The following is an 18375-nucleotide window of genomic DNA, read 5'->3' as shown; positions in this document are numbered from 1 at the left end:
ATCTGGAGATGAGTGTGTGGGGACTGTTAGAGAACTCTTCATAAAGGGAGAATACCCAAGAAGGGTTTTGAAGGCTGATCAAGAGTTTACCGAGAAGATAAGGAAAATAAGGACATTTCAAGTAGAAGAAACTGCATATATAAAGAGGCTGGTATAGGGAACAAGGCAAAACGACATGAAACTATATCTTAGAAGACCAAAATTAGCTCAGTCTCATATTTGAACTATACAGTGTGATAAGTGCTGGCATTAGATTGAGTCAGAGAGAAAGGGAGGGACCGGACTGTGAAAAAAATTACATACAAAATATGCAAAGGAGTTTGGATGCTATCTTACAGATTATAAAGGGGCTGCTGGCAACACTATGGAAGTCATTAACACAGCTCCAAGAGGAAAATGTCCCAGCATGTGGTACCGTGACTGGCCCACAGGAATTAACCAACAAGTGTTTTTCCAATAACTGGGCAGACACAGGGCATGGGTTCAAGAAGCAAACAGTGGAGCAGGACCAGAATGAGTTTTGCTACTCATTCTAAAAAGGTGGACTTTCACACTCCCACTTCACTGACTCCCCATGTTCTAATTTTTTTTTTTTTTTTTTGAGAGGAGTCTCGCGCTGTGTCACCCAGGCTGGAGTGCAGTGGCGCGATCTCGGCTCACTGCAAGCTCCACCTCCCAGGTTCATGCCATTCTCCTGCCCCAGCCTCCGAGTAGCTGGGACTACAGGCGCCCGCCACCACGCCCGGCTAGTTTTTTGTATTTTTAGTAGAGACGGGGTTTCACCATGTTAGCCAGGATGGTCTCGATCTCCTGACCTCGTGATCCACCCGCCTCGGCCTCCCAAAGTGCTGGGATTACAGGCTTGAGCCACCGCGCCCGGCCCCCATGTTCTAATTTTATGATCTTACTCTTCAAATATCTGCAGTTCCTTGTGGGCAAGAAACCTGCCAACCCTTCAAAGCTTACCAATCTAAAACCACTTTATCAGTGAGGCGTCTCCTACTTCTCCAGGAATGCTGAGCTCTTTCTGCCTTATATAACCTTCTTATAACCTTCCTTGATTATTATTATAGTAGGCATCTCCTGCTTCTCCAGGAGTGGTGAGGTCTCTCTGTCTTACATAATCTTCTGATAGAATTCCTTGGTTATTATTATATATATTCCAACCTGAAGTTAATTACTTTCTCAAATAGACTGTAGGTTCTCTGAAGACAGTAACAATGTTTTACTCTTCTCTGAATGTCTCAGGACTGTACTGAGGTACGTGCACACTCTCTTGAGAGTTCACAGTTGGTACCCCTTCATACTGATAGTTCTGAATGAGAGTGCCAATATCTTAATAAAGAGTGCTAATATCTTCTCTTTGATCCCAGGCAATTCAGTTTTGAAGGCAAGGTTGCAAGCATCCTACTCAACAAAAGCCTTGCAGGGAATTCTGGGCCACTCTCCTTAAAAAGCAGTTGAGGGAACTTGCATCTTGGGATTCTCCCATAATTCAAGTAGCGAATCAAAGTTTTTCTTTCAACTACACACCCGTCAGGGTGCAGGTTGAGCTGGTAAGCGATGTTTTAGTAGCCCTTGGAAATCATCCAGTATCTCATCAGCTTCAGTGGGTATTGCACTGGCACTCATTGGATACTAGTTTATCTGAATATCTGTATTTTCTGTCCTCATAGGTTATACTAATTTAACTCAAATAATGAACTGAAAAATTAGCATGATATTTGTTTCTAAACAACATTTTGAACTGAAATACTTTCTCAGAGATTTTTCTCCAGAATGAAGAATTCAATTAAATACAATAACAGCTCTGAACAATACAGTAATTACTTCATAAATACTGAATGTCTTATAAGATTTTGCATTTTGAAATTTTTGTCTTACTGTATTCCGTAGGTATGCTTACATGTGCTAAATTAGCCTATAAATTAATTTTACATAAACACACTATTAAAATTACAACTACATAAGATTATGCAGGTATGTGAATAAATAATAGAAAGGAAAATTAAAAATTACAAGTTGATGGATTAGAAGATGGAACTGTGGATAATCATCTATGTTTTTAGTTGTGAGTGATAATCGTTATCTATACAATATTTTAAAATAAACACAAAGTGCTACGGCCATAAGGTTGTTATAAAGAAAACTGAATCCAGGAGCCATTATCAGAAAAATTGCCAAATTGTCTCAATTCATATTTCCACAATCACACTTAGCAAATATCACTATCTTTATGAAGCTTTTCCCAATCCTTCTACTGTTAGGTCATCATTCCATATCCTTCCAACTAATCAAGAACTGGAAGCAGAAACTGTCTACTTGTATGAATTCAATTAATGTCCAACATTACTACCTAAGTTTCACTTCCCAGTGTCACTTTGAGAAGTGTAGTCCTAAATTTAAATTCTACTCCTATGTAAATCTAGCCCTTTCTCACATACATGATCTGATTAAATTTTGGAAATTAATTCATTTGTCATTTTAATTCTAGTACTGGTATTTTACTTATGCCAATTCCACCATTTTAAGATATTTTTTCATGTTCGTCTTTAAAATGAAGCTCAGATGTTCAAATGGAATTATCAACTATCCCCAGGGAAAATAATATGTTCTGTTTCTGACACTGAGAAATCTACCTATAATTTACCTGCAATCTTACAATCACTTTTTCATTTACAAGTTTCAAAAACGTGGTGTTTAAATCTGATCATTCACATGTGTGGAATGTGTGCTGTTTCTAACTTTCATTTTGTAAAACTAATTATAAATATAGCAGAAAAGGATGCTTTGATTTATTTGCTTCTGAACAAAACTGCATAAGAGCCCTGATGTTTATCAAAGAAAAGGCAACGGAAATTTCTAAATTAACCTAATGTCAATGTGAAAAATAATTACTAATGTTTATTTGCAGAGAGAAGTAAGTTTTTATTTTCTGACAACTCATAAATATTCTTCAAAAATATTTCCCTGCATCACAAGCAAATAAGGGCATTCCTTGACAGAATATAAACTTTTTCACATATTGGTTCCAAATATGATCAAATAACTCAAACATCCTTTTTAAGAATGAACCTGATTTGTTTCACAGATTAAATTAGAAAAGAAAAACTAGTATCTTCACAACATGTTATATATTAATAGGCCTAAACAAATCAGGCTTAATGGATCTTAAAAATTAATTCTCTGATATTTTACCAAGTTCAAATTACATTCTAACCGAGACAGTAGGCAAGCCTTCCAGGACACAAATAAGCTGAGCCCCTGAGATGAAGTAACCCAAATTCCTACAGTCATAATGGAAACCGGAGACATAAAATCATAGTAGATCATCAACTTCCTATAAATTTAATACAGTAGTAAATATGCTACCAGCATAAGTTTCACCCATTTAAATTTTTTAGAGATGTACATTTTACAAAAAAAAAGTTTTCAATAAAAAAGATTTCGAAGACCAACTTCTTGATATCTAACTTAGAACTCTACACAAATACGAGCCGTATCTGAAACATCAACATAATAAATAGAGGTAAACAAACACAATATATTTATAAATCTATGACTGAAACAGGACTGGTTAAAATACATCTGCTGTGAAAAGTCGGTAAGTTATCAAACTAGTGATACATTTTATTCGGAGCCAAATAAAAAGAAAGGTCATTGTGAAAAGAAAATCTATTGAGGAATAGCTATGTATGACATTAATTGGAATGAAGGTGATATATTCTGCTATTCAAAATGATGTCAGAAAGAAAAAAGACATTGAAGCACATTTCTACCTCAACATACATACTAGATGTATTTCTACCTTCTGTTGTTAAATGAAGAAAAAAAATCTATCAAAGAAACCTTTTTTGCAGTTTAGTTTTTATTCTGACTATATGCAAATTACAGAAAATGTAGAAAAATATAAAGAAATGTCCCCCAATTTTACCACCAAAAGACAACAACTGTCAACAGTTTATTTCCTTCCAGTCTTAAGACTTCTTATGAGGAGTAAAAACTCTATCTTGTATCTGAACATTACTACTTGTACAAATCCCCATTATGAAAAATTCTAAAGGTGTTTTAAACAGACATCTTTTCAGGTTATGTGAGGGAGTATCAGTAGACCCAAAAGAACATCTGTTAGACAGGGAAGACTGGCTTAAAAGGAATTCCACCACAGGCTGCTTTAGGGTCCTTTGAGTAAAAAATTTAATTTTTAAAAATGAGGAAATTCAAATCTCAAATAATTCCTGAGTTTTCAGATGATGTATACCTAATTAACGCTTAATTTATCAATTTAGTAAGATCAAGATTAATGATAATCATTTATAGCTATTTTAAGCTTTTCTCTTTGCAAAATTCCTGCATACTATCATTTCATTTATATCAAGCTATGAGATAGGTACGCATTCTCATCTTAATGATGCAGAAAACTGAGGTACAAAGAGATTAAATATTAAATGATCTAACAAAATTTACCCAAGCAATTTAGGAGAACAGAACTAAAAAGGAAATAAAGTCTTATAATTATCAGAATCATTTCTATTTATGTTGATGTTTATATAAGATGACATTGTTAAATTGTTAAAGAGAAATGTATTTGTTAAAATGTTCTGGTAAAATAAACTAAACCTTAAAAAATGAATTAATGTTGCATGTCTGATTAGACTGGTCTTTTTTTTTTTTTTTTTTTTTTTTTTTTTGAGACGGAGTCTCGCTCTGTCACCAAGCTGGAGTGCAGTGGCATCATCTCGGCTCACTGCAACCTCTGCCTCCCGGGTTCAAGCGATTCCCCTGCCTCAGCCTCCTGAGTAGCTGGGACTACAGGCGTGCACCACCACGCCCAGCTAATTTTTTGTATTTTAGTAGAGACGGGGTAGGATGGTCTCGATCTCCTGACCTCGTGATCCGCCCGCCTCAGCCTCCCAAAGTGCTGGGATTAGGCCGGTAGAGTGGCCTTTTCTAAAAACAAGGCAATCCCTCATTTGGAAGGGAGACATGTAACTGATTCTATACTGTCCCAAGATTTTTTTAATAACATGATACAAACACTATCAGATCCAGAAACAAGCAAAACAGAGTACTCTGCCTATGGAGTAAAGTGTCTTCCTGCATCAAAGTACCTTATATTCTTTGTGTCTCAATTTCCTTACGTTTGAACTGGGATAACAGTAACTATCTCAGCTGGCTGTAGTGAAGATTCAAGGAGTTAATAAACACAAACTACTTAGTCTAGTCGTGCCCGCCACAAAGTAAGCCCTAAGTGTCAGCCATATATAAGCCTGTTTTCCCCGCTACCAGGAGGGAAATACATCGCTACAATGGAGAGAAGGATTTCATACTTCAATATATTAAATGCTGATGATGTTCAATTTAGAAGACGATCTAACTAAAACCTAAATGCTAAACATTTAGTTTTGAGTTACTCTATACAGAAATGTGTCTCGATCTAAGGGGTCGGTACGCCAAATACATTTTTTCCTTATAGTTAGAGAGATTATATTTCCACATGCCTGTCAAGGTTCGGCATCTTCTCAATGACAGGCCATGATTCCATACTTTACTCAAAACCATGAAAGCAACATAAAGCTGGGCTTAAAGGTAGAGAACAATTTTCTTTTTAAAAAACTCTCTTCCTAGCAATAAGTAACAATCCAATCCTTATCCTTCCCACTGCAATAAAATGGAAAATGCAATGGAAAAATCTGTTCAAAAACTGATGCCAAACTGATTCAAAAAACTGTGCTACACTACCGGAAAATAGTACTCAAGGCGAAACGAAATCATCCCGCATTCTCTCTCCATTATGATAATTATTTAATAAACAGTTTCGCTTGTTTCTGGAACAGGTTTTTCAAGGATTGTAGGTGGAAAAAAAAAGTTTTGTCACTTTCTGGGAAGGCTTACCTTTTTAATGCGGAAAGCTTCACTTGGGCAAATTAGCATAGCGTTGGGTCAGACCCAGTGTTTGACCAAGGCAGTCTAGACCACCAGCCTCAATAACGGATTGTAAAGAACATGTTCTGAATCCAAGACTCAGAGATAAGCAGAAACTATTCCATTTGCTTCACAACCCGAGCTCTTTCACAAAGATAATTACCACCACTTACCTTTAATAGGTTTAAGATGCTGTTTAATTAACCTGCCTTCCTGCAGTGTCCATCCATCCGTGCAGCTTAACTTTAGGGGTCATTATCTTCAAAGGTTCTTTTTCCTCCCCAAAATTTTCCACAGAAGGATCTAATATCAACGAGGCTTTCATAGCAGGGTCTCACGTCCCCCTTTCAGAGAAATAAATGGCCTTGCCAAAAAGTAAAGCCGCGCCAACTTGGGGGACAGAGGGGCAAGAGCCTGCCTTTGCAACTCAACCCTGTGAGTACCCAGCCAGGTCTGGCCACGCACTAAAGCGCACCGCGCCTCCCTGCAGCGTCTGCAGATTCGTTCAGGGGCCAAGAGACCCGACGCCCCGACGGAGGCTGCCCCGCCGCTCACTCCCCTGGGACCACTCACCTTGCTGGGCTCCAGCGTCGTCGAGCAGCAGGAGCAGGACAAGTAAGAGCAGGAGGAACAGAGGCATGGAGGAGGAGGAGGAGTTGGAGCAGGGAGGGAGGGAGCGGGAGAGGGGGAGCGCGGCCCAGGCGGGGGCGGCGGCCGCGGCCCGGACTTGGGGACACTGCGGGCAGCGCCTGGCTCTCACCACCGCCCGGCTCGCCATCGCGGCAACTGGCAGTCCGCCTGCATAGTGCGGGCGCCCCGGGAGCCCCGCGCGCCTCGGGCCGCGGCACCCGACCAGGAGACGGCGGCAGCGGCGGGAGAACGAGAGGCAGCCCTCGCCTCACCCCGCGCCGGGACCCTTCCGCCCCTCACCCCGCTTTCACCTCCTCCTCCTTCGTCCCTTCCCTCCGCTCCCCGCGCCGAGACCCCAGGCCGGAGCGCAGGGGAGGGGAGGGAAGGAAGTGGAGTGCTCGAGCGGCGGAGGGCGGCCGCGGCGGAGCTGGGGGACGCGCCTCCCGCGCAGCGCTCCTCACCAGGATCCCCGCTCGCCGCGCTCGCCCGCGGCTCTGGCTAGCTGGCAGGCAGGCCCGCCACCCGCTCCCTCGCGCTCCCTCTCACTCGCGCCGCCCACGCCCCCTCGGCCCCACGGCCAATCCTCGGCCAGCTCTGGTCCGTCTCCTTCCGCGAAACCCAATCAGCATGCTCGCTCCTCGGTCGACCCGCTAGTTCTCCGGCCCACCCCTCGAGCTCCACCGCCCCTTATCTCCCTCTTCCAATCCCCTTCGGCCTTTGGAGGCGTCCCACCCGCCTCCTCCAATCCGGGTCCCGCCCTCAAGCTTCGGATCCCCGCGGCCCCCGCCCGGCCCGGGCGCCAGTTATTGTTGGGATCGCAGCCCAAAGTGATCCCGCAGAGGCGGCAGCTAGCTAGTCAGTGACTTCCGGGACGTCCCCCATCCCGCGCTCCCTGCTCCTCAGGCCCAGCTTGCTCCTTGCTCCTCCGCCGCACATCAGACCACTGGAAGGGGGTGGGAAACCTGGATCCTGGATTGTTTTAGCTGGGAACTGAGTCTAAGGGGACTTTAATTTTTTTTTTTTTTTTTTTTTTTTTTTTTTTTTAATGGCAGAGCGTGGTTTGTTTTGTTAAAATTGCCACCAGTTGTTGCAACAGCTCCGAGTTACAATAATAGATGCAGTATTCAGTTTTTAATATATGTGTTCCCTGTTTTCTCTGCCCTTTTTATGGCGGGGGGTGAGGAACAAAAAAGTGTAAAACAGGATCCGTGCCTCAAAGGCAATTTAAACCTAACATCCTAACCTTCATTCAAACATTCTACAAGGAGTTGTTGAGCACCTGGTATCTATTTGCACACGTTGCTACAGAAATCTTGAGATGTGGAACAGAGATGGAAATATAGCATGCAAGTCAGAATGAAGTAAGTGCTAATTAGAGTCACAAGCAGTTTGATGAAGACTGTAAGCCTGTGGAACGACAAAAAGAGGAATGCAGAGGTCTACGCAGTTATTTATTTTAGAGAGAAGAGAGTGGCCATCTAGGATGTTTTTAACAGCAGCCCCTAAAAGGACAGTGGTGTCATTAACAAATACAAAAAACTGCTAAGGTAGAACAAGTTGTGTGGGAAACTAAGTTAATTTTGGACGTATTGAATTTGAGATGCCAACTTAGTAAGTGAAGCTACGTAACAGGCAGATGGATATTTTAGTCGAAAGCTCAGATTGCTTTGAAATTATGGCTCTGGGAATCATACGTAGTCATACATGTATACATATACATATGTATACATAGTCATACATAGATGTGATATTCAAAAACATGAAAGGGACTGATATCCTCAAATGAAAATCTAAGTTGGAAAGGACTTTGGAGGTTGTATTTTTCAACTCCCCTGGATATTTCTCATACAATAACCTCTTTAACCAAATTTATTCAATTAGCACTTATTAAATGCCTAAGAAACCCTATTATGCTCTAAGCCATTGTGGGCATTGGGCATAAAAAGTTCACTGAGAAGAGCTTACGTTCTGGAGGAGGAGGTGACATGTCAACAAACCTATTGTTATTAGTGCCGTGTTAGAGGTGTGCACTGGTGCCGCAATAACACAGTGAAAGAAGTTCAAAAAAACCCGACACAGTTTGAAACTCCAGTGTCTTGAATAAGAAACTAAAGTGAAAAAGGTGATCTCAGGCCAGAGGCAAAATAGGCTGGGTCACAGGCTCAATAGGGAATGGTGTTGATGGAGCAGGATTGACTACTGCTGCCTTAATGGGAGGAACTGGAGACTAGTCTGGAAAAGTTAGGAGCGGCAAGATCTAAAGCAAGCTAAGAGTGAAGATTTTATTTTGTATCACTGAAAAGTAACTAAAGGGTTCTAAGAATGAATTGTCAGGTTTTTTTTTTTTTTTTTTTTTTTTTGGTTTGTTTGTTTTTAGACGGAGTTTTGCTCTTGTTGCCTAGGCTGGAGTGCAATGGCCCAATCTCGGCTCACTGCAACCTCCGCCTCCTGGGTTCAAGCAATTCTCCTGCCTCATCCTCCCTAGTAGCTGGGATTAAAGGCATGTGCCACTGTGCCCGGCTAATTTTGTATTTTTACTAGAGCTGGGGTATCTCCATGTTGGTCAGGCTGGTCTCGAACTCCCGACCTCAGGTGATCCACCCGCCTCGGCCTCCCAAAGTGCTGGGATTACAGGCATGAACCACTGCACCCAGTCATTATCAGGTTTTTATTGTAAAAACCGCAATCAGCCAGTAGGGTGAGGAATACATTGGTGTAAGAGCAAGACTGGAAGCCAGGGAGAGCCAGTCTGCAGTTAAAGGGAGTGATGGTGAGTTTTTACTGCATTAGAAGTGGGCTTGGGAAGGGGGGACCAACTAGCGGAATATTTTTAAACTTAGTGACTGATTACATGTGGAGTGTAAGGAGTTGAGGAAGTCCTCAGGTTTCTGATGGAAGGTTATGTCTTTCCCACAGTAAGGAGTACAAGAAGGAGAATTGGTTTGGTTGAATAAAGAAGTAGAAGATAAAAATCATAAATTCAGAATTGAACCTATCAAACATGATGTACTAATGTGGCAAGCAGTCAGTCATGAAATAAGATTTCTAGTAACAGTGCCTGAGACAACCTATTTCATGTTGAATCACTCTTTTCATAGGACCATTGAAAGAGAAGCATGAGGTCACAGACGTGGTGGCAGAGCAAGGTATTATGAATCTTAGCCTGGCATTCTATTGACTACATAGAACTGTGGCAGAGGCAGAGAATTCACCTAAGAACTAGCATAGTTATGGAGCATTTCTGGAAGAGGCAAAATTTGGTCTCTAGCAACCCCTACCCTTTAATACAGCATGAAAAGATCCAGACTACATACCTCTAAAGCAAGAGGAAGGAGCACTTACATTTCCTATCACTGTCTTACGGCCTAGTGTTTTAAAGGGTTGTTAGAAGTAGAGACTAGAGAAGTGAAGAGGTTCTGAATTGGGTCACTGGCAGGGAAAAAGAGAGGGAGGTGAGAGCAAGTTGGAGTTATATTTAAAGCGGCAAAATCAAAAGGTCTTATGACTGATGCCATTTGACTATTTCTGTGTTATTTTATGCCTCAGCTCCCGGAGGTTTGCTTTGGAAGACAGGGTCTGGAAGTCTGGCTAGAGAACATTTGTGGTGCCCCCTATTGCTTTAATGTATATAGGAAATTACAAATATAGCACAGATGTGGGAGAGGATTGATGCTGTTGCACCCTTATTCTCTCTTTACTCTGATTGTTGTCTCTCTACTGAGTTGCCAAACAATGACAGAAGGCTGCTCTGAAATGACCAAAATTTTCTCCTGGGACCTCATACCAAAGAAATATAACAGGTGTTCATTTCTAAGACAATGCCTGGGTAAAGTGGAATTCTAGTTTATAGTACCTTTCTTACTCTCTGCGTGCTGCTCTAGACAACTTTGTCATGATCTTTGCTTCTGGGTACTTGGTTTATTTGGGGATTGACATCTTATGAGGCAGTGGGAGCAATACTTGTCCGGGACCATTTTACCCATGCAACCCAGATGCATAACCCAGGGGCAGATCTGGGGATTCTAATCAGGTCTCAGAGTGGATAGGTTTGGAAAGGGCCATCATTGTAGCAGATAGAGGCTCCCAGAAGCTTAAAGTTCCTCCACAAGACAAGCCCAGGTTCCGGCTTCTTTCTACAGGGTTTCAAAAGTGTGTGTTATTTTAATGTATTTATGGTTGTTTATTCTACATTAAGATATTTAAAAATAAAAATAGATTCTCAACCTAAATTTTAATTTACCAGACCTTTCTCCTCTTTTTATCTTTTCTCTCTCTTCTTCTTTTTCTCATTCTTTATTTCATGTTTCTTAATCAGTAAAGAATGGAAGAATAAAGAAAATTGAATTAATCTATAGAGAAAAGGGGAAATATAAAAAGAATAGTTACATTCCACTATTCCTACTTTCAAATGAATCCAAGCTCAGCCAACTGCTGAGGAAATGAGAATGTAGGAAAACAACCTGGGGGCTGGTGCCTTTGTTTCTGTCTGTACAGAAACATCTGGATTTCAATAGAATGATATGGTAAGAATCATTTGGCACCCATCATTGCTATTAAATGTCTGTTAGCATTGATGAAACAAAAGAGGCTCATTAAAAATGGCATTTATGCTGGAAACCTTAGGATGATGGTATGTAATGAATCATTGGTGAGCTTTATCAGTGACTGTGTATTTTTGGCAGGATAACAGAAAGAGGGAATGAATAAGAATGTACTTTTGTGATCTTCCAGTGGGGTAGGAGAGAAAGAAGATTGTGGCAGTTCTGGGGAAATACTTCAAACATCAAAGACCAGAGCCTTAAGATCTGGTTACTGTTCTCACAGGAGCATTTTCTTTGTCCTGTTGACTGTTTGGGAAAATGTTTACAGCCAACTTTGCTGCTAAATGTCTGAATTCCGCTGAAGACTCTTTCTTTCTGTGAACAGAAGTAGTTTGGATATATTTTTCTCTTTATCTTGCATGCTTTTTTCAGTTACTTATTTCAGTCAACTCTCCTAAGTTTATTACTCATATTTTCTTAACATTTGTAAACTTTGTAAAAGATATTTGTTATAGCAAATTTAAGGCAAAAGTGTCAGAAATCTAATTTATTATAGGAGGTATTTAATTTCTGCCAGTGGATGATAATGTTAAATGCTTCTCTTAAAAGATTAACATTTGTGTATATCAGCAACATGACTCACTTTTAGCATTTTCCATTTGCATCTTCATCTACTGCAACCATCTTACTCTCTTTCTCTCTCTCCATCTCTTGCCCCAGTCTCTCCCACACTCTTGGTTTTCCTAGGAACATTAGGAAATTAACCAATTCATTTTCTTATGGGTCATGACAAGAAGGCTTCAGTTTAGTATTTTATCTCTGATGGAGATTTCAAAGAATTTTAGTAAAAGCATGTGAAAACTGCCTTCCATAACATTATTATCATGCCTAGAAATTAGGAAGTTAATATACATGGATGGTTAACATAGCAGTAAAATGTGGATAGTGACCATGATAGCATATCTGAGATAATATGATTTAGGTGTCCTGCAGGCCTCCCCTGCTGTATGCCTGTATCCTTTCCTGTGGGACTTTTGCTGGCAACACGGTTGAGAATTAAATGTACAGAGTTGAAATACTCTTTGGATTCTGAGAAATTACATTTTGTGAGATCATGGAAACAGCCCTAGATAAGACTCTTGTATAGAATTTCTGCTTGAAAGTGCTTTGTAACCTCCAGCAAGGCTCCTAATCTCTCTAGGCCTCAGTTTCCTTGCCTGTAACAGAAAATGATTGGATCCTATTCTAAATCTGAAGTTTGATAATATTTCCAAATTTTCTTTATTCACATCTCCCTTTCACCTCACGCCAAATTCTAAATCTTCAGTTCCCACATTTCTACCTAATGAGGAGGGAAAAGAACCAAAAGCTGATAACTGCAGAATTGGTCTCTGGGAAATAATTGTCTTTGCTGAACATCAATATACCTTAAAGGGTGTGTTTGATTTGGAAAATAATCCCCAGGTCCCTCAACTGCATCACAGCAATGTCTTTATGAATGGAGGCTATGTGAATAGCCCCAGTTTTATTCTGTGAAAGAAGCAAACAGAACCTTAGACAGGCAAGGTAACCTTCTCAGAGAGGAGATGGGGCCAGGTCAGACGAAATAAAGCTAGTTAGCAACTTGGCAGGAAGCTGGAGCTTCAGAGAAATAAGAAATAGAATTTCCCAGTCATTTCAATGCAAAGATTCTTTAAAAATAGCGATATCTAATAAATAGCTGTTTGCTATATATGCTATGTTGTAATATTCCCCTTGCCTTCCTCCCAAACTCTCCATTGAGTTTACTACAATTGTGAACTCCACTGAGGTCACAGCCTTGACTGGGGGAGACTTTTGGCACTGTGAGTGGAGGACATGCCTATTTCCACATAAGCAAGGGAAGAATCAGCAGGTGGTGAAATGAAAGCATGGATCAAGGATTCAGAGGAAACAGAAGACTACTGTAACTAGAGGTTTTGAGAAACTTAAGTCTTCACACCACTCCCTACTCTCTTGACAAGAAATTAGGTTCCCATCCCTATATAAGGCAGGATGTTTGAACCATAGCAAGCTAGAGGATTTGGAATCATCCAGGCAAGTGACATCTTTCACACTAGGATAAGCAAATGATAATATAATAATTCAACTTTTTATTTTCTAAGAATGAAGAGAATAGAATTGAAATTGGGTGCTCACTTTGGTGGCACATATACTAAAATTGGAACAACATAGAGATGATTCACATGGCCCCTGCACAAGGATGACACACAAATTTGTAAGCATTTCATATTTTTCAAGTCTGCAGAATAACCAGCTAGCATCATGATGACAAGATCAAATCCACACATAAAAACACCAACCATAAATGTAAATGGGCTAAATGCCCCAATTAAAAGACAGAATGGCAAGCTGGATAAAGAACCAAGACCCATCGGTATGTTGTCTTCAAGAGACCCATCTCACATGCAAAGATACATATAGGCTCAAAATAAAGGGATGGAGGAAAATTTACCAAGCAAATGGAAAACAGAAAAAAGCAGGAGTTGCAATCCTAGATTCTGAGAAGATAGACTTTAAACCAACAAAGATTAAAAAAAAGATAAAGATGTTACATAATGGTAAAGTGTTCAATTCAGCAAGAAGAGCTAACTATCGTGAGTATGTACCCAATACAGGAGCACCCAGATTCATAAAGCAAGTTCTTAGAGACCTTCAAAGAAACTTAGACTCCCACACAATAATAGTGGGAGACTTTACCACCCCACTGACAATATTAGATCATTCAGATAGAAAATTAACAGATATTCTGGACCTGAATTCAGTTCTGGGTCAAGTGGACCTGAGAGATATCTACAGAACTCTTTACCTAAAAACAACAGAATATGTATTCTTCTCATTGCCACATGGAACTTACGCTAAAGTTGACCACATAATCAGAAATAAAGCACTCCTCAGCAAATGCAAAAGAACTGAAATCATAAACAGTCTCTCAGACCACCATGCAATCAAATTGGAACTCAAGATTAAGAAATTCACTCAAAACCACACATCTACATGGAAATTGAACAACGTGCTCCTGAATGATTCTTCAGTAAATAATGAAATTAAGGCAGAAAACAAGAAGTTCTTTGAAACTAATGAGAATGAAGAAAAATGAACCAGAATCTCTGGGATACAGTGTTAAGAGGAAAATTTACAGCACTAAATGCCCACATCAAAAAGCTAGAAAGATGTCAAGTTAACAACCTAACATTTCAACTGAAGGAACTAGAGAACCAAGAGCAAACAAACCCCAAAGCTAGCAGAAGACAAGAAATAAACAAGATCAGAACTGAACTGAAGGAGCTAGAGACATGAAAAACACATAAAAAAATCAAATCCAGGAGCTGGTTTTGTGAAAAAATTAAAATAGACTGTTGCAAGACTAATGAAAAAAGAGAGAAGATTCAAAGAAACACAATCAGAAGTGATAAGAGGGCTATCATCAATGGCCCCACAGAAATACAAACAACCATCAGAGAATACTATCAACACCTCTATGCGCATAAACTAGAAAATCTAGAAGAAACTGATGAACTTCTGAACACATACCAACCTGATAACTGAACCAGGAAGAATTTGAATCCCTGAATAGACCAATAATAAGTCCTGAAATTGAGGCAGTAATAAATAGCTTACTAACGAAAAAAAAGTCCAGAACCAGATGGATTCACAACCAAATTCTACCAGAGGCACAAAGAAGAATTGGTACCATTTGTACTGAAACTATTCCAAAGAATTGAAAAGGAGGGACTCCTCCCTAACTCATTCTATGACATCAGCATTATCCTGATACCAAAACCTGGCAGTGATACAACAAAAAGAGAAATCTTCAGGCCAATATCCTTAATAAACATCAATGCAAAAACCCTCAATAAAATACTGGCAAACTGAATACAGAAGCCCATAAAAAAGCTTATCCACCATGATCAAATATGGAACCCAAAAAGAGACGAAATAGCCAAGACAATCCTAAGCAAAAAGAACAAAGCTGGAGACATCAAAAACCAGAGGTTTTGAGAAACTTAAATATTCACACCACTCCCCACTCTCTTGACAAGAAACTAGCTTCCCATCCCTATATAACAGGATGTTTGAACCATAGCAAGCTAGAGATTTGGAATCGTCTAGGCAAGTGACATCTTTCACACTAGGATAAGCAAATAATAATATAATAAATCAAATTTTTATTTTCTGAGAACAAATAACAGGCTTCATCCCAGGGATTCAAGGTTGGTTCAACATATGCAAATCAGTAAATGTGATTCATCACATAAACTACATGATCATCTCAAGAGATGCATAAAATAGCTTCAATAAAATTCAACCTCCTCTCATGTTAAAAAAATCTCAATAAACTAGGTATTGAAGGAACATGTCTCAAAATAATAAGAGCCTTGTATGACAAACCCACAGTTTATCGAATGGGTAAAAGTTGGAAGCATTACCCTTGAAAACTAGTGTAAGACAAGGATGCCCTCTTTCACCACGCCTGTTCAACATAGTGTTGGAAGTTCTGACCAGGCAATCAGACAAGAGAAAAAAATAAAGGGTATTCGATTGGAAGAGAGGAAGTCACACTCTCTCTGTTTGCAGGTTACATGATCCTATATTTAGAAAACCCCATTGTCTCAGCCCAAAAGCTTCTTAAGCTAATAAACAACTCCAGCAAAGTCTCAGGATACAAAATCAATGTGCAAAAATCAAGCATTCTTAGGCACCAGCAGGCAAGCAGAGAGCCAAATCATGAATGAATTCCCATTGAAAATTGCCACAAAAAGAATAAAATACCTAGGAATGCAGCTAACAATGGATGCAAAAGACCTCTTCAGGGAGAATTACACACCACTGCTCAAAGAAATCAGAAATGACGCAAACAAATGGAAAAACATTTCATGCTTATGGATAGGAAGAATCAGTATGAAAATGGCCACACTGCCCAAAGAAATTTATAGATTCAATGCTATTCCGATTAAACTATCATTGACATTTTTCACAGAATTAGAAAAAAAAAATGTTTTAAAGGTCATATGGAACCCAAAAAGAGACCAAATAGCCAAGACAATCCTAAGCAAAAAGAACAATGCTGGAGGCATCATGCTACCTGGCTGCAAAATATGCTACAAGACTACAGTAACAAAACAGCATGGTACTGGTACAAGAACAGACACACAGACCAATGGAAGAGAATAGAGAACCCAGAAATAAGACTGCAGACCTACTACCAGCCGATCTTCAACAAACTTGACAAAAACAAGCAATAGGGAAAGGATTTCCTGTTTAACAAATGATGCTAGGAGAACTAACTGGCTAACCATATGGAGAAAATTGGAACTGGACCCTTTTCTTACACCATATACAAGAATCAACTCAAGATGGATTCAAGACTTAATTGTAAAACCCAAATTTATAAAAACCCTAGAAGAAAAACTAGACAATACCATTTAGGACATAGGCATGGGCAAAGATTTCATAAAGAAAACGCCAAAAGCAATTGCAACAAAAGCAAAGATTGACAAATGGGATCTAATTAAACTAAAGAGCTTATGCACAGCAAAAAAAACTATCATCAGAGTGAACAGACAACCTATAGAATGGGAGAAAATTTTTGCAAACTACCTATCTGACAAAGATCTAACATCCAGCATTGACAAAGTACTTAAATAAATTTACAAGAAAAAAACAAACAAGCTCATTAAAAAGTGGGCAAAAGACATGAACAGACCCTTCTCAAAAGAAGACATGCAGCTGGGTGCGATGGCTCACTCCCAGCACTTTGGGAGGCCGTGGCAGGCGGGTCACGAGGTCAGGAGATAGAGACCATCCCGGCTAACACAGTGAAACCCTGTCTCTACTAACAATACAAAAAATTAGCTGGTGTGGGGGTGGGCACCTGTAGTCCCAGCTACTCAGGAGGCTGAGGCAGGAGAATGGCGTGAACCCAGGAGGCGGAGCTTGCAGTGAGCCGAGATCACGCCACTGCACTCCAGCCTGGGCGACACAGCAAGACTCCGTCTCAAAAAGAAAAGAAAAGAAAAGAAAAAGACATGCATGTGCCCAATAAACATATGTAAAAAAGCTCAACATTACTGATCATTAGAGAAATGCAAATCAAAACCATAATGAGATACCATCTTATGCATGTCAGAATGGTTATCATTAAAAAGTCAAGAAACAACAGATACTGGCGAGGTTGTGGAGAAAAAGGAATACTTTTACACTGTTGGTGGGAGTGTAAATTAGTTCAACTGTTGTGGAAGACAGTGTGGTGATTCCTCAAAGACCTAGAGGCAGAAATATCACTTCACCCAGCAATCTCATTACTGCGTATATATACCCAAAGGAATAGATCATTCTGTTATAAAGATACATGTGTGTATATGTTCATTGCAGCTTTATTCGTAATAGCAAAGACTTGTAATCAACCTAAATGTTCATCAATGATAGACTAGATAAAGAAAATGTGGTTACATATATACCATGGAATACTGTGCAGCCATAAAAAGGAATGAGATCATGTTCTTTGCAGGGACGTGGATGGAGCTGGAAGCCATTATCCTCAGCAAACTAACACAGGAACAGAAAATCAAATACCACATGTTCTCACTTATAAGTGGGAACTGAATGATGAGAACACATGGACACATAGTGGGGAACAACACATACTGGGGGCCTGTCGGAGGGTGGGCGGTGGGAGGAGGGAGAGGGTCAGGAAGAACAGCTAATGGATGCTGCACTTAACACCTAGGTGATGAGACTATCTGTGCAGCAAACCACCGTGGCACACATTTACCTATGTAACAAACCTGCATATCCTGCACAGGTACCCCTGAACTTAAAATAAAAATTGGAAAAAAAATATTAAAAGGAATGTTTTTAATATTAAAAAATAGAAATTGGGATTTTTTAACCACCTTTTTTGAATCCTTTAAACTTTAAAATATTTGTTTAATAAGTTAATAGAATAGGAAGCAATATTTTAAATAATAGCAAGCCTTTGGAAACTCACTGTTTAGCAGGAATACTTAAGATTTTTAAAACAAAGAAATGTATCATCTTCTTTGTATCACATTCACAGACTAGCTATGTTAGCCTACTAACACAATAAGATATAAATCAGATGAAGAATATATTATGCATTTTCATTTAAACAAAGCTTTTTATTTTTGTCATTCTATTAACCATGGTTTGTGAAATGATAGATTGTGGACTAAGATAAATAATATATTATTCAGATTAACCTGACTTCCCATGAGCT

General features: G+C 39.7%; 2 protein-coding genes and 1 non-coding gene across 4 annotated transcripts in view; 1 reads left to right on the top strand and 2 right to left on the bottom strand.

The window, feature by feature from the left end:
- DCBLD2 (discoidin, CUB and LCCL domain containing 2) overlaps positions 1-7062 on the bottom strand; it is an 87752-nt gene extending 80690 nt beyond the window's left edge. For both annotated transcript variants that reach the window (XM_050782050.1, XM_050782051.1), the window contains exon 1: positions 6499-7062. In XM_050782050.1, the coding sequence (XP_050638007.1) occupies positions 6499-6703 (205 nt within the window). In that variant the 5' untranslated portion in view covers positions 6704-7062. The remainder of the gene's footprint in view (positions 1-6498) is intronic.
- CLDND1 (claudin domain containing 1) overlaps positions 1-18375 on the bottom strand; it is an 871794-nt gene that overhangs the window by 350122 nt on the left and 503297 nt on the right. The gene's annotated exons all lie outside the window — the stretch shown is intronic.
- On the top strand, positions 13267-13372 carry LOC126949410 (U6 spliceosomal RNA). Its single transcript, XR_007723716.1, has one exon. It is a non-coding gene; the product is annotated as a U6 spliceosomal RNA (small nuclear RNA).

This window comes from Macaca thibetana, chromosome 2 (genome assembly GCF_024542745.1).
Source record: "Macaca thibetana thibetana isolate TM-01 chromosome 2, ASM2454274v1, whole genome shotgun sequence".
Taxonomy (NCBI): Eukaryota; Metazoa; Chordata; class Mammalia; order Primates; family Cercopithecidae; genus Macaca; species Macaca thibetana.
The sequence above is the reverse complement of the archived record's forward strand: the minus strand, read 5'-3'. Positions and strand labels throughout refer to the sequence as shown.